The 16,757-nt window shown below is 42.8% G+C and overlaps 1 protein-coding gene across 2 annotated transcripts; it reads right to left on the minus strand.

The window, feature by feature from the left end:
- Positions 1–3,637: 3,637 nt before the first annotated feature.
- On the minus strand, positions 3,638–15,207 carry CLNS1A (chloride nucleotide-sensitive channel 1A). Of its 2 annotated transcripts, none has more exons than XM_032991001.2 (7): positions 15,016–15,207; positions 12,350–12,486; positions 9,991–10,101; positions 9,137–9,247; positions 8,501–8,674; positions 6,762–6,846; positions 3,638–4,253 (listed from the first exon to the last, which is right to left on the minus strand). In XM_032991001.2, exons 1-6 carry the CDS (start codon positions 15,165–15,167, stop codon positions 6,779–6,781), a joined length of 753 nt encoding a protein of 250 aa, XP_032846892.2. In that variant the 5' UTR covers positions 15,168–15,207; the 3' UTR covers positions 3,638–4,253; positions 6,762–6,778. The 2 variants fall into 2 exon arrangements, with proteins under 2 accessions (XP_032846892.2, XP_042648149.1); XM_042792215.1 differs by having other exon boundaries at positions 9,991–10,098; positions 15,016–15,206.
- Positions 15,208–16,757: the final 1,550 nt, after the last annotated feature.

Consider the following 16,757-nt stretch of genomic DNA (forward strand, 5'->3'; position numbering starts at 1 on the left):
TGAAGCTTTCAGAAAATTGTTGATATTGACTTCCACCCCACCTTTCAGTTGTATTTTCAGATTTCATGTTTGAAATAGTTGACTTACAACTTTTTATTCAAACACTTATTTTGTAATAGCATATTGGAATTTTGAGAATACCTGCCAACATTTTCAGTTAAGCCATATGAATGTGACTTAAAACACCGAAACTTTGTCACTTTAGCCATAAGTGCCATTTGCTGACATTTATTACAACAGCATGCAAAACTAATTTTAGAGAAATACCCAGGTTATCCCATTTAGTGGATTTCTTCCCGTAGAAGGCACCTGCAAAAAAGGAGCTGAAGGTTTCATTCTTACATTGACCTCATCATATTCCTACTTGCAAAGTATGTACCTCTGAGAGGAAGAAAGGCTACACTACTCCCTAGAAGAGTCTCCACAGCTCTATTCTAGAGGTACCCTACACCAAAATTAAAAGTCTATAGGACCAGCATTGTTTTAATAATACCCGACTGGCAGGTAAGTAGCCCCTTGCTTCCTTCCCAGAAGGTTCTGCCCCATCCTGTCCCACTGTAGTCTGCTGAATGTGTATCTTGGTTGGAAAGAGCAGTAATAAAGTACCATAAAATTCTGGAGCCACACACATAAAAGGGGATTTCAGGCAAAAAAAAACCTACTTTACCTGAGATGACTGCTTCTGCTTCATATAGTAAAACAGACACAGTATATAGGGATGAATCATGTGGAACTTGATTTGTCCTTGATTTTATGTAACACTATCAGCTGTTTTACTTGAAATAAATTAATTTGCAATATAGGAGAATAAATAAAAGAGCTAAACCCACAGGATAGCTACGTACGCAAACTGGCACAAACATGCCCTTTATAAACACCACTGACCGGTGCCAGCCTCTCAAGTTCTGTTTCTAGCATGAGGTTTTGTCGTCTGGATGCATCTTAATTTTTATGAATTCCAAAATATATTTTTCAAATTTAAGACTAAAATCAGTTTCACTTTACAGTTACTAGGTTTGAAAGGAGAGATGGTTAACAAATTCTACAAACATCTAGTAGTAGGCCCCTCAACTCATTCCCTAAGTCACCTTGCAGACCATATTCTAAATGAAAGGGAGGGAATCAGAGGTTTTTTACACAGTAAAATTATGAACCAAGTCTTAAACAGCTACTGTTGTCAGCTTTTTTTTTTTTTTTTTACAAGAGTTAAGGAAGTAAATCTTTTCATGTATTTTCTTGTTGCAATAAAATCTTTTATCCTTTTAATTTTCCAAGGTACCTTTAAGATCATATTGCAAAATCAACTGTTTGAACATGCTTTTCATAGAAAAGCCTTATCCGTGACCCTCTATTCAGTCATTAAAATAAAACAGTAGCCTGCTAATACACTGAAGAGAACTAGAACCGCTGGGTTATCATTCAGCAGCTCTTTGATACTAGTGTGAGTAGGCCTACTAAAGCAAACGTGTCTGGTAAAACTCTTCACAGCAGAGACTGCACACCACGCTGTGAGCCTGGTAAGACATGATCCTTTAGCTGGTTTTACATTCCTCCACTTTTTTATAACCCTCTGAAAACCGGGTACTTTTATACCATGTACTGTTGCTAAAGCAGGTGCTTTGAGAGGCTTCTACCTGTCACTTGCTTTATTGCTTTGTATCCCTTTTACCTATTTTTAAAATGATCCATACCTTAGACTTTTTTTTTTTTTTTGTCTTCCCTGGAACTTTGCCTGTACTGGGGTACTCAAGCCCAGTTTTTAACCTCATTTCTTACAGAAATGAGCCTTACATAACTAACTGATTTGCATATCTCCTTTGAAACCATAGGGCCCACAGGGTAAAGGTCTCAGAATTAAACCTCAGAGAACATAAAGACAGGCAGCCAATGAAAAGAGAGAGTAGAGATACAAACCTGCAGGCAGCCAAGACTTGTCAGATTAGAGACCCTACTTCCACGTCATTTTTGACAGGCTGCAAAAGCAAAGTCCATAAAGCAAAGAGGTCAGATCTGACTTCTGTATGTCTGCATTGTTTATTTTGGCGTAACATATGGTCAAAAAAAAAAAAAAAAAAAAACGGTAGAAATCTGGCTGATTAACAAGTAGTTGCTCTGTTTATAGCCAGTAAAAGTAGAACATAAAATAAAAACCACTAAGAAATAGATAAGCCTTAAACTGACTATATTAAGAGAAAACTAAAGTAAAAACCAAAAAGTTTTAGAATGAGAAACTAAGTTAGGAACTGAAGGATTTAACTATTTTTGGTAGTACAAAAATTAGTATTACTTTCAAAGTAACAAATGCTTATTGAAATATAAGTGTTCCCAGAACATTTACACATAGCTTAAATACAATTTTATTAAAAATAAAACTTGTCAATCCACACAAGATACTTCTCAACAATACCTTCAGGGCTCATCCAGGTTTGTTCCTGTCTGACCAAAATTAAATCTTACTCCATTGATATGACTGGAAGCATCATAAAATGTCTGCTCCTGGAGCTCTGCATCAGTACAACACAAATTCTCCTTTCTGGAGCTTCCTACTGCTCAGACATAGTGTGAGAGTACCAAGAAGAGCTGCGAATAGTCCAGCTGCCCTGGAGGTTAACTGTGCCCACCTCCTGGGATACGTAGCAGGTAGTCTGCAGTTTATTATGAAAAACAATAGAAAGACCACACTCCAGCAAATAAGATACACACCAGGGGAAAAAAAAAAAATCCAAAGGCTGTTTTAACCATGAACAGTGATTTAGAACTGTACAATCTTTCTTTCTCAAACTATGATGATGGTAGAGTTTTGTTACTCCTTAGCTGTCCCAAAATCTTAACATGCAAAGATTCTCCAAATCCCAGTGCAAAAATTAAAGCATCACTCTGTACCCTCCTTTGTTCCTCTGTATGCCTAACACAAACATGCATACATTTACATAAATATATATACACATATGTATATAAAGGGGCTAGGAAAGACATTATTGCAGAATGTTTTGTTGCGTAACATGCTAAATACTCATTAAACTTTTCAGCAGTGTCAACAGTTCACAACACTACTAAATCATCACTAATTTGACTGGAATTCCTAAGGAATAGTCAAAGAGTGGTTATAATTTTCATGTACCTTGAAACCAGACCATATCCCAGTGTGCGGAGCAGGGCAGGACCACACAATATAATTCCAAGAGTGTCAGTTCAGTAAAAAAAATGTCACATACCAACATAATCATAAAGAAAAGAAAATTCACAAGTCAACTTCAAATCAAATGAAAATGGAAAATGTTTAGTACCAGACTTTTCATTTTAATATTGGAAGAGGGGGAAGCCCAAATGTAATTTGCTGCTGTTGCCCCATGGCAAAACCACCACCAACCACAGAGAGATGAAACAGTTAAAGCTCCAGCAGGACAAAGCTCTTGGCAATCTGAAGCTGTGTTCCTGAGTTTGGGATGTGTCAGACTAACTGTCTCACACGTGCACTCTGCAAATATTCTGCCTTTTTATTCTTAGATCCAGGTAAATGACAAAAATGACTTCACTGGACTTTTTTTTGTTATAGAAGAGAGTGCTAAAAACGCAAGGGATGTCTGCTCAGAGTTGCCAGCTGCTTGCTGAAATAAAAGACAACAGCAACACGGAGTTGGATGTGAGATACAAAAATCTTAGTTTATTTAACAATGTTGTTAACATTTAATACAAAGACACAAAACAGTCCTCTTTTTCGGGACTTTACAGACTCTATTCCATCTCCTCTGCCACCCAGACGCTGCTCTCAGAGAAATGAAAGGGACAGCACTGAACTGATAAAGCCAGTTACTTGAGGGGCATTAAATTTAGCTTTGTTTTTAATCCTTGGCTGATCCCATTTCCTTTTAGTCAAACTTTATAATATTTTTGTTTCTATTCTAGTCCACCAACCCAACAAACAGGTACAAAAATATGGAAAATTCTAGGACAATTCTGTTCTACTTACAGTTTTATTTCTGAAGTCCTAGAATTCCGACAAAAGCTTCTTTGAAATGACCCGTGATTAGCCCCATTCAAGTGTTAGATGCAAGAGGTTTTACTGTTTTTTATTCTTTTTTTTTAAGTAACCCCATAGTGGTCACAAATGTCAAACCCTGTTTTAAACATCTATAAAAGCATTTATAGACCTAGATGTCTAAGCTTAGGTCATTAAAAGAAAAGTTAACTCCCGATAGTCACTGCAATGCCTTCAGTTTTACAGCTTATTCTGGAAGTGCCCCAAGAGGAATCTGAAAGATACAAGACACCAAGTTTACGTAATTGGCATTAAAATAAAAGATGATTGATCTTTACTGAGTAGCAGCTATCCGTTGCTTGCAGTCACTGGGGACAGCGCTTTACTGCAAGCCCACTAATTTTCAGAAGGGCTGAGCATCTTTGCCCTTGGCAGCAACTCTAAACTCAGGTCAGCTAAGGACAGCGTGCGCTTACAATCCACAGTTGCAACCCTGGAAGACGCCACTGCACACAGACACACCAGTGGCTTCGGAGCAATTACTGCAACCTTGTGATGCGACAGACAAACCACTTATTACACAACCAGTGGGAATGTCCCATTTCCACTGTCGGCAAGTCTTCCAGGAGCTTCAGCAGCCAACTGTTGTATCTCGTTTGGCTAACAAGCAGTAACGTGCAACGTGAGCATCCCACAAAGGCATCGCTTTAGAGGCAGGGCAGCGCGTTGCTCTCTAAAGGATCACCAACAAGATGTTCTCGTAGATCGTTTTTGCAGGTCAGAAGGTTGAAAGGGCCAAGCTGCTCCACAGAGTACCGAGCAGATCACAGCATGCTCCCCCTCTGCCCCTATTTTTAGAATGTAGAACCAAGCCAGCCTCGTGCTCAAACCTGTTCACGGGGTGATTAGCACAGACCTGCAAGAGCTGTTCTCATCACTTCGCCCCTTCGGTTGTTTATTTCTGACATATATCCTATATTTTGACCTTAAATTACAACACCACAGTCAGGCTGGTGGTTAATAGGCCCATCACACCCACAGCTTCCAAACTACTACCTGGAGCAACGTCATTGCAACACCTGATGCTGCATATGCAGATCACTTGATCTGCCCTGACAAGGATCAGCTCAGCACAGGCAGAAGGACACCAGGACTCCCTACCCAGTCACCTCTCACAGCATTAATTTCCCACGCTGTGGAGAGCACAGAGTAAACAGCAGGAAGAATTCCACTGAGCAAAACTACTTCTTACAAGGTGTATTTTGTGCTTTGCTAGAAGATCTGTCAATATCACTTCCACCAGCACTTTCAGGCTCCTTAGAAATCTGCTACCAGCCACTATCTCTCATCCTGCTCAAGTTTAAACCAGGACAAGCATTCCATTTTCAATAAAATGATTTCCCACCCCCCCCAAACCAGACTGAAATAATCTTGGAGATGGACTCAGAGCCAAGCTTTCCATTCACCAAGAGGTACATCATCTACAGCTGAAGTTTCCCCAAATTTTAAAATATGTTCTTTATCAAATAAAATAACTGTCCAGTGGCAGGTCAACCAGTATCTTGACTTTTTTGGAAGAACTCTCCATACTGCAAAGTCTTTCCCAGGGTAGGAAGAGCAACTGAAGACAAGTTTGAGCTCTTACACCAAACAATAAATACTGATTCAGAACTGGTGGCAGCGGTTGAGATCAGAAATCTTAGGAAAACAATTTCAGAAATTTGGAAACAAAGGAAAATAAGCAACAGAGGAGGAAAGCGGATGCACATCACCCCTGTGCAACAGCCTTTCTAGGGGAATGCAGCCTGTTTCCCAGGGACACCATAATCCCTAACCAACTACTTCTGACCCATTTGCAGCGATTTTTTTCAGCACATCATCTTCTTATTTGTGGCCCTTTCCGCCCCTGCTCCTTTTCTTTTTTATTCCCACAAGCTTTTGGCAGGCTGTCCCACAGCTGTTTTCCACGGTGTTTCAAGTGGGATAGTTCTGTGCTCACTTTAAGGCAAAAGCTGGCAGTCTGGATTCCGAGAGAGGCAGAAAAACTGGGAGACAACGCTCCACCGCGCGAGCGGCACGTGCAAACTGTGCACTGCTGAAGCCTGTGCATCACTGCAAACACAGTCCCAGAATAAGCTGCTCTTCCTATCCCAAGAAACACTGGCACATCTTGCAATGCTGCTAACGGGAGAAAAGCAGTACAGGTGATGCAAGAGGGCACACTGGCACAACTACCTAAGCAGGGTGCTGTCATGAAGGTGGGCGCTTCTGACAACAATCCCATCCAGATAGCTCAGTAACTTTACCAGGAACTGTTTCTGCTCCACTTACAGTAAAGGAAGAGATGGGCTTGCAGCGCTGGGAGGTGTTTTGCCCCCTTGAAAGGCCTGGGAAATCTTGCACACTAAGGGTGAAATAACGGATACTAAGGACAGTGACTTCCCAGCGATGGCTCCAGCATTCATACATCAGCATCTACGAGCCTTTGAGATTGAACAATTCTTAAATCTACTAAAGGGCTGACCTGTCTTCCAGACAGGCATATCCACACAGGTTACACACACAGCATGATTGTTTATGCCAACAGGCAATTTTGGACAGACCATTGAACATCTTTCCATACTCATGGTAACTACAGCTACCTTCTTCTCTAAATCACCATCGTCCTGACATCACAAGATACTTCCTGTAGGAGATCTGGGATCATTTGCATTCACAAACTAGAGACAGAAGGCTCTGATGGACTGAAAAAACATTGGTGTTGGAAAACAGAAAAACTTACAGCAGCATACATCCTCCTCAGTGATCAACTTCTGCATCTTCAAACTGCCCAGCAACTACTGGCGCTATGTCCACCTCCATCCCATCTGAAAACAAAGAGCCAAGGCATCGGCATGCCGATGATGCCATGCTATTAAAAGCTGTGACTTCAACGGAGGCTTGGAAGTGGAACCAGAATTTCAGGGGTACTCTGGATAATAGTGTATCTCTGTCCCAGTCACACGAGAGCGAGCGAGTGCCCTCTGTTGACAGGAGATGGCCAGAACAGAAAACTCCTCTGCTGAACTTCTGAAAGCGGCCCAAAGAAACTGCTCATAAATTTGTGGTTTTGTTCCAGCTCTATCAGTCAGCCACTTAAAAACGTCACCATCTCCTACAACCTCGTCTCACCCTGTCTTATTAAAAGACTTAAATACTGGATTTAAACTATTTAATTTTTTAAATGATGTTTCAGTATAACAAATGGCATGATTCCTTTTAATAGTTTTAATTACGCTCTAACAGAGAGAGGTTGGATCCTGTTCTGAAACCACTCTCAGCGATTACCAAGCTGAGAAAAGGAACTGCTCTGTGCTACAATGTCAAAAAATAATAAAATTCTGGAACTGAGCAGCCCTGGGGATATTAATAATTGCAGCAAACCAAGCAGCAGTACCATAGCAAATAAGATTAGGAAGGCAAATAAAACTGATGAAGATGGCTTTGAGACATGCCACATACTTGCCATTCAATTTATTTTAATTTTCAAAATTTTAGGGTTGAGAAACCTGACAAAATTTTCAAATAAAGGGCACTGCTAAAACATGAGTATATTACCTAGGGTTATCTTTAGATTATATAATTCTAGTCAAAGTTGTGGAACAAAGAGAACCTGTAAATAACTGACAAATATATTTAGAAAATCATCTATCTGGATGAGAACAGATGATTTATTATTCTGCTGACTATCCTAGGCAAGCTGATAGCTAGAAATTCATAACGTCTGCATTATTTTTCATCCTTCAAAAACATCAGGCCATACTAAAACACTGCAGTTTATATCAGAAAAAGAAGCAATACTACGAAACTACTTCCCTGTTCTTCTCCCAGGTAATATATTGTTCCAGTGAAAGCAGCATGCAGAAAAGGCAAAATTTGAGAAACTGGGGTTTCTTCTGACAAAAAGAAACTTTACTTCTTAAATACATTTGAACAATCAGTAGCATTAAGACAGCATGCTTCAGAAAAGCAGACTTTTTGGGTTTTTTTGTTTTTTTAAATCTGTTATCCAGTGTATTTCAATGATTCTGAATTCACACTGAACTCTGTAAAGACAATTATTAACTTACAATTTGGGGTACTTAAAACAAACAAAAAACCCTGATTACATGTTTAGAGTGGAAATTGCTTCCCAGTCCCAGTGTAGACTGACAAATTTAATTTTTGTTAATCCTAAATCAATTTCACCCTACCACTATTCCAGGAAATCATACCAGTAAGAAGCAAAAATTGTTAACGCAGTGGTCCTCATTCTTTCCCACAGCAGCCCTCAATCCACAGCAGGCAACAGGCTGCCTGTAGGACCACAGGCATTTTTATAACCTGTGGCTGTGAACAAAGACAAAGCGGCTGTTGATGCACACAGAGTGGTAAGGGATCACCCCCAGCATGATTCTTGCTCAGTCCTGCTGTTTGTGGATTAGCCACACTGAAGAACCACTGCTTTAATATATTCTTTAGTAAAATAAAAGCATTTCTTACCTTCAAACTCCCTTATTGAGTCTTCTGTTCTCACTCCAGCCATGTTGTACTGACTGCTGACAGACTGGGCTAACATGCCTTCCAACCTCTCCAGAGTGGCCTGACCTTCTGCAGTTAAATGTGACAATCCTTCTTCGTAAGTGTAAAAGGTAGGGATGTCACCTTGTTCTAGCTCTGCAAAAACAAGTTGTTTATCAGACCTAAGTTTAGGAGCCTGCATCAAGCAGGGGTGGAGGAACAGGACAAAAGCTAGGCAAGTTACGCTCAGATTAACTGATTGAACTTAAAAGGCTACTTACATCGGTTACGGAATAAACGGTGATGTGAACTGACCACTGAACTTGTGCTAGCACATCCACTAGGAAGAGGAAAGGCTGCTATTTATCTCTTGGGGCTTTTGAGAATGAGAACAATGTTTTTGCTGAATTCCAGTGATTTGTGACAGCTAAACTACAGACTTTCTGTATATTTCTGAGTTTTTATATTATGGTTTTGGCAAAAAGAATGTTTTGGCAAGATGAGTAACAAACAAGGATCTCCTAAACAGATCAAAGCATTTTTATAACAGATACTGCAGGAGAAGTTCCAGGTATCCAAGTGCTGGCACGTATTTCAAAAGCAATAACTGTTACCAACCATGGGCCTCAACATCGTACTCCTCCCCTTCGTAATCGTTGTCTGAATCTTCATCGTCTGGGTCTGGGTGGAGAGCTTGGCACTCGCACATTGCTGTAAACATGGCTTCCACTGCAGGAACAGAAACGAACACAAACCTCCCTCGTTTCTCCACCAAGACCCCACAACAACAGGTAAGAAATCAAGGACTGGGTAATCAAAGAGATGGAGAATGTTCCTTTACCAAAACCACCACTGAATTCGTACTTGAAAGCATCAAGCAACAAGCCAGCAGCCATGCAAGAAACAAGCCAGGTTTCCTACATCCAGCCTGGTGCTTGATCCTCAGCAGCACTTTTCCATTATTTCACTGATGATAAAGGCTTATCTCTGGAGAATTCAGTCTGTGGTTACCCACTACAGGATTCCTTGCAGCATCTAATACATAAGTTTTTTGAAACTTAGATCCAACTGTAAGCTCCACACCAGACAAGATTTCCAATGGTAGTCTCTGAGATAGCGTGTCCCTAATGGAATTCTCACCAACTCAAATATCACTGAATTTGGAATTAAAAATATGTTTCCCATACAAGTTCTCTGCAAATGCATATAGATAAGATTATCTGGGTCACTTTATACTAGAAGTCTCTATTTTAAAAGCCTCTATTTCAAATCACTGGAATTTTCCTTGAGAAGCAGCTGCTTGAAACAGCTTCAAGCAAGATAAAACAATTTGCTTTGTTCTTTTCAGCACACAGAAAACAAGTAATTAGAAAAGGACACTAAGGGATCGTGCCATCTACATCTCCATACACCAGCATCTTCCACATTTAGCCAGAACTTTAACCTAAAACACGATTTCCCTCTTCACTTACAGGCTGATTTGTCGCTAGGTACAAATCTGAATTCCGCAATTGGTTCAGCATCGTCATCGCTGTCTTCCTCCTCCTCCCCTTCAGCCATGGGAGCCTCTTTTGTCTCTTCTTCTTTAGGAAATTGAAAGATTTAAGAGAAACATGTTTATTATGTCCAAAAAACCTCTACTCCCATCCATATTACAGACATTTGAGATCCCCTCACAGTACGATGACAGCACTTGCAATACACATGAAAACTTCTCTATTTATTATTTTAGGACTTTAGATTTCTGCAATGGTCACGTGATACATTCACGTACTTCAGGAAAACTGCCCAATTCTTACTAAAGAAAACTGTGTTCAAAGAAGCCTCACAATTCATAGTCATTACCATTTACCTGCACAATGCTATATAGGTATTTTTTTAAATCACATTAGTTTTACAGATCCTTAACATTACTGTCATGAAATCAACTTGCTTCCAGTGTGGCCTCTCACTGAGGAGTCTGCCATTTACAGAAGATTTACTTGATTTCTGACATCCCCAGCCAGCCAGGGAGATGACAGAGGTACAGAGTGCGCCCAGAGCCAATGACAACTGTGGGCAAAACCATGCTTCCGTCTTCTGGGCACCACATTCATGAATAAGTAAGCAACAATGTGATGTTTTACTTTCTGTAAATATAAAAACCACAAAGATGATGGCTGCAGTTCATCACTTTGTGGATGAGGACACTGCACTGAGAGCCTCAAAAGCGCATAATTACTTTCTACAGAAAAAGAGGAATACATTTAAGGCTGTTCCACTGAGAGGGGCTTTTATCACATACAAAACTGGCACCACCAAGTCTATGGAGAAGCCAAGAAGCTGCCAGCCAGCTGCCCCAAAAAATGAAGTGTCCAAGGAAGCTACCCAATCCTTTTCCATCTGACACCCGCAGGCACAGCTCGTTACTGCTGAGCCCAGCTCTTTGTTTTCAGTGCAGTCAACCTCTGACTGGCTTTCTCTAAACAAGGGGTGAGGATAAGGCACATACACACAGAGAGTCCAGCAAAAACCTTCAGAGGAAGAACAAAATGTACCCTGCCCAACTAAGAATGAAGACTCCGGCAACCAAAGAATTGGAGAGGTTTGGGTTTAACACTATTCAGCAATTAAATCTGCAGGCCATGGGTAGACTTGAAAACTAAACAAATCCACTTGCTGTAGATGATTTACTGTAGCCAGAGTTAATATATTAAAAAAAAAAAAAAAAAAACCCACAGAAATCAGTCTATTAAGGATTTATAGGTAAGAACTATCACAGGATACTTGTATTTTCCAACACCATTATCAGAAGGAATTAAAAGCTGGAAACAACATGTTTCTTCAGAACAGGCTCAGTTTACTTCAAAATAAACACAGTCAAAAGAAAATGAGGGAAAAGAACCAAGAGGTGTACATATATGTCCTCTTATTATTTGTAGTGATAGACTACAAATAATAACTAACACGAAAGAAATAATGAAGATTAATAGCTTAAAAACACCTTTGCCCCCTCAGAGTCTTGTCAGTACTTTCAGTATATAAACTAAAGAAAAATTAAATGCCAGATTTTAACCTTTAACAAGTAGGCGTGAAGGCGAAAGGAGACCTGCTCAAAACTTAACACTCATCATTCTTCAACTGAGATGGCAGTTTATGACACGCTTCAAATATTAAAAGCTCTGTCAGAAAAAAAGACTCTGATACATCAAAAACATAAAAAATCTGCATATAAACAATGAAACTGAAAGCTTGTATTCTCTAGGTCAAAGCAAGAATGGGCAAATGTTGGTTTTGTGGAAAATCTACAAAGATCCATTAAGCCTGGTAACATGAACTACTGGTTTGTTTCTTGTTTTGTTTGGTTTGGGTTTTTGTGTGTTTTTTTGTTTGGTTGGTTTTGTTTGTTTTTTTTTTTTTTTAAGCAAGCTGTGGGAAAAAAATGAATGAAGGCTTGCAGGCTAATGTGAAACAGCAGGAATTCATAAAGCCTGGAGAGGGTAGCAACATTAACATAAATTCAATAAACCAAAATTATACCTAACCTGGAATCACAGGGAGACTGAAGAGGAATTAAATTGTTTAAAATTAGTACAAGAGAGCAGAGAACCGATTTTCAGTGTCTTCAGCTTTACGTAGTCACATGCTGAGAGCAGAACTATACAGAAATGACTCTAAGCAAGGGCAAAGCTATACTTCTAAAATAACTATCCAACAGGGAAATGAAAACAAAAATACAAGATATTACCTGAATGAAGTATATCATCTTTAAAATCAAAATTTACTCTTTTCGAAGAAGAAATCATGCTGCTTAGGACTGCACGAGAACACTATGCAACACTCCGGGCATACCTTCGAATTTAGCATTCACCATGACATACAAGTGCTCCCAGGGGTAGGCGTTCAGGTCCCTGGAGACAGCATGTAAACTTATGGTGGGATAATCCAGGGAGAAGCCAACTCCAGAGTTTTCCAGCCAAGACAAGCGACTAACAAGGAGGGCCGGGGGAAAAAAAATAAAAAAAAAAACACAAGTGAGAAGTTAACAGCAGAATCTACAGTACCTGACTCATGCCTGTAGAAAAGCAAACCAACCCCAAAAAAGTAATTCTGGACAAGGCACTTACCCAGCCTCAGGTAATACATGGTGTCCTGGACCTGACCTAACAGGACTTTGCAACTGCATTAACTGATGGCTGAGGTAAAAGAAGCCTTTTCTTAAAGAGCATGAAGTTGAGCACCCTGAACACATTTCAGCTTTATCACATCTGCACTAAACCCTGAATTTCCCTCCCTACCTCTTTATTTCCTCTTCCTTGCAGATATCTATCATCCCGAAGATAACCAGAGGTTCCAGAGTGGGATTTAAAACTCAAACTATAAAATGTTCTGTGTTTTTTCAAGACAAAGAGAATGTCACTATTGTAATTTCTGGAAGATTATAGATCTGATGTGGGTATAGATATGTATGTAGAAAGACAACCAATTCTGTGATCAGCAAAGCTAACAAAGCCAGGTTATGGTTTTCCTCTCCCTCACAACTTATGTGTTACTACCTCTGCTTCCCCCATTTTCACTCTCATCCCCAAACACAGCAAGAGACAGCACAGGTTGTCACCACTGGACTGCTACCTCCTTCACAGCAGAAGGACCAGTGTCTTCCTAGCAGCCAAGAAATCAAACTTAAGCTAGTTTTGGGTGTGTCCAATCAATGAGGTCACACAGTGAACAGAAATACTGAGGGGCAGAAGGTGAGACCTCCATCACACACAAAACGCAGTGTTCACAAGTTTTTGTGGCGGGACAAAACCAATGAAAAGGTCACAGAAGACTCCTCGCCTCGGGAACTCAGGCTGAGAGCAAGAGCTAGTGAAGTGGGAGTGAGGAATTTCTTTCCCAGCCTCCATCAGCCAGTTCTCAATATTTACAGCTGGTGACAGAGTCAGCAGGCAGCTCCAAAGCCACATTGTCCTCCCGGGTGGCCGGTTCTCCCACAGCACGGCACTCCTGCAAACACTGGCGTTTTCTATTCATTACCAGCAAGTGACTCTGGTCAAAGCTCTGCGACGCACCCGAAGCATGCTGGGAGGAAGCTGGCAGACTTGTACGCGCCTCACACAAAAATCTATTCAAAGCAAGTTACGAGGAAACTCGACATTATACGTGTTGAGAGCAGATGCTGCGCGAACAGAAGCCTCTGTATATGCAATCGGACAGCTTAACAAAACAGTAACTTAAATTCCAGAGAGATTCCTCTCCAAGAGGAACACAATCACCAACAAGTTCAGGTGGGGCAGAAGCCCCTCAAATAATACTACCCATTTTATAAATGCTTCATAGTCTAAAGGTTTTAAAAGACAATTCACTCCTCAGTGCATGTTTTAGATGGCTCTTTCGTTCTAACAACACTCTTCTGCTGCAGAAGCATACTGTATTTAGAGTACTTTTCCACAGTTAAAAGTACATTGCCTTAATCAACAAGCCGTCTTCTCGATCTGCATGACAAAAAGAAGATTTAAAGGAACCTATAAAGAGCTCAGGTAACATCCTTCCATAACAACCAAACTGATTCCTGCCTAGTAAGAACATCCAGTGTTCAAGGGATTATTGTGACATAAGAAACTTCGCAGAACCACAGTAGTGAATAACAGCAGAAAACCGACTGGCCCATCCACTCCCCTGCCAACAAAAGAGAGGTGCCGCGTTTTTAATGAACCGGCCAGCCAGGCTCCCTCACTGTGCTGTTCTCTCTCACGTTGTTCAAAACACTATTGAGAGCAGGAAAAGCAGTGACCTCCCCCCAGATTTTCCCTCCCTCACAGCCTTCTTTGATGGCCTCCCCACACACGACGGCCCCCCCTTATCTAAGTCCCCCACATTCCACTTTGGGCAGATCCCCTCAGGGGAGACCCGTCCAGTCAACTCAGAGGAGGGAGCCCTTTGGGGAGCGAGCCCCCCAATCACCTCAGGGGATGGAGGCCCCCCCAGTCCCCTCAGGGGAGGAGCACCCCACAGTCACTTCGGGCGGGGGGGGGGGGTGTGGGGAGCCCCCCCAGTCACCTCAGGGGATGGAGCCCCTCGCGGGGGGAAAGCCCTCCAGTCACTTCGGGGGGGGGGGGGGGGCAGCCCCTCAAGGCAGGGAGCCCCCTCCAGTCACCTCAAGGAGGGGAGCCCTTCAAGGCAGGGTGCCCCCTCCAGTCACCTCAAGGAGGGGAGCCCTTCAAGGCAGGGAGCCCCCTCCAGTCACCTCAAGGAGGGGAGCCCTTCAAGGCAGGGTGCCCCCCCCGTCACCTTGGGGGAGGGAGAGGCCCACACACACGCAGCCCTCCCGGCCTGATCTCCACCAGCCCCCAGAGACGGTCCCCCCTAAGCCGCCCCTCTCAGAATAATCCCCATTTTGGTTAAGAAGGGCCCTCACACGACGGTCCCCCGGCCCCCTCAGGGCAGTCCCGGCACCCCGAGGCCCTACGGGGGGGTCCTGAGAACGGCAACACCCCTCCCCCCCCCGCCGCCCTCACCTCTCGGCGATGTAGAGCGTGCCGGCGCCCAGGCTGCGCCCCGCCAGCACCGCCTCCGTGTCAGGCTGCTGGTGGCGAACGCCCTCGGCCGGCGGCGGGAACCGCTTGAGGAAACTCATGGCGCCATCACCACTTACGCCTTCCTCCACCATCTCCTCCTCCTCCTCCTCCTCCTCCTGCGCGGCCGCCGGAAGCGGAACCGCCCCGACGGCCGCCGGAAGCGGAACTCCTCGCCCTGCCGGGCTTCTCTCGGCGCGTCTCGATGGGCCGCCGCCATGTTGGGGCCGTTCCCGCCCTGGGGACGGGCGTCGTCCGCCCCGGCCGGGCCTGAGGAACGGCAACGGGAAGAACGACGGCAACGGGAAGGGGCCGTGCGGCACCAGACGGCACTACCGAAGGCTGCCCGTCTCCCGGAAGAAATTTCCCTCACCATCGACCCTCGGGGGAGGGGACGGTGTTTCACCCCGCAGCGTCCATCTTCCTGAGGGGGGGGAGTCGTGGCCTCTCGCCGCGGTGCTGCGGTCTGTGATCCAGGATCATCTGTGTCTGGCAGTTTTTGAAGTAAAGTTTCCGTTACCTGGGAAAGAGAAGCAGAGGTGGTCGCTGACAGTACTGCCTGAGGACCACTGATGAGCAGTGCGCGTATTTTGGCCTGTAAATCGCTGTTGGACAGGCAACAAAAGGAGGGGAAAAAAATAAATCACAGCGGCTTTTTTGCTGACCATTACCAGATACTGGAAAGGGAATTTTAGATGGATGGACAGTGCCCAAATACACATGGAGAAGAAAAAGTCACAAGTACCTGAATTGCTTAAAGGATATGTAGCTGATTTCCCTTAGCAGTGATGAAGTTGGGATCAGGAGCCCGATGCTACCACAGTATGTACCTGGTGAGCTGCCATCAGGGATTGGCATGCTCCATGCAGCTTCCCCGGGATTTACACCATTTCTGCAGCAAGATTCTCTTGTGACACATGCTCAAGCAGTGAGAAATGGGTATTATACCAGAACAGGGTGAGTAAATAGACGGTAGCATTCAGTCTGCACCAGTGAAGTACATCTCTGTCAGGGGATGCTCCTGATAACTCACGCCAGTGAGACAGCATCACTGCAAACATCTCTTCTCCTGACTTTACAGGTTGGCAAATGCTCCTGCTGTAGCAACATACCAAGAGCCCATGCAGTGGTTACCTTGTCATGGTTTTTAATCTTCCCTTTAATCAGTTTGAATTTACTGTTAAGGAGTCATTTACCTACCTGTGTGCAAACCCAGGTTCTCACAAACGCAAAACAATTACTAACAATTAGGTCTGTGTCTTTCCCTTCTCTGGACTTTCCTAGTCATGGTCTTTGATAGCAAAGAGCCAAAGCAGCACATTCTGGAAAAAGAGAATGTGAAGAATCTAGGGGGAACAAGAACATAACATGGTTCTTTGAGGCTGAGCCTTCTAAAATGCTTTGGAAAGCTCCTCAACCACACCTATCCATTTTGGATTCTAATTATGCATATAATTATTTAGATACAAATAACCACCTTGACCAAAATCAAAGCAACTTCCACAATGATGTGATATTTAAACAGTGCTTGACAAAAACGACAGAGGCAATAGGAGATAAGGAAGCTTGTCGACCATCTTCAAGTTTGTCACGCCAAGACGAGTGCTCATCTGGAAGCAAAAATTTACAATCCATCCATGAATACAAATCAGACTGCAGCAGCTGGTGGGAAGAGATGCAAATAC

The sequence above is a fragment of the Tyto alba genome, unplaced genomic scaffold, assembly GCF_018691265.1.
Source record: "Tyto alba isolate M040663 unplaced genomic scaffold, T.alba_DEE_v4.0 Super-Scaffold_2, whole genome shotgun sequence".
NCBI classification, from domain to species: Eukaryota; Metazoa; Chordata; class Aves; order Strigiformes; family Tytonidae; genus Tyto; species Tyto alba.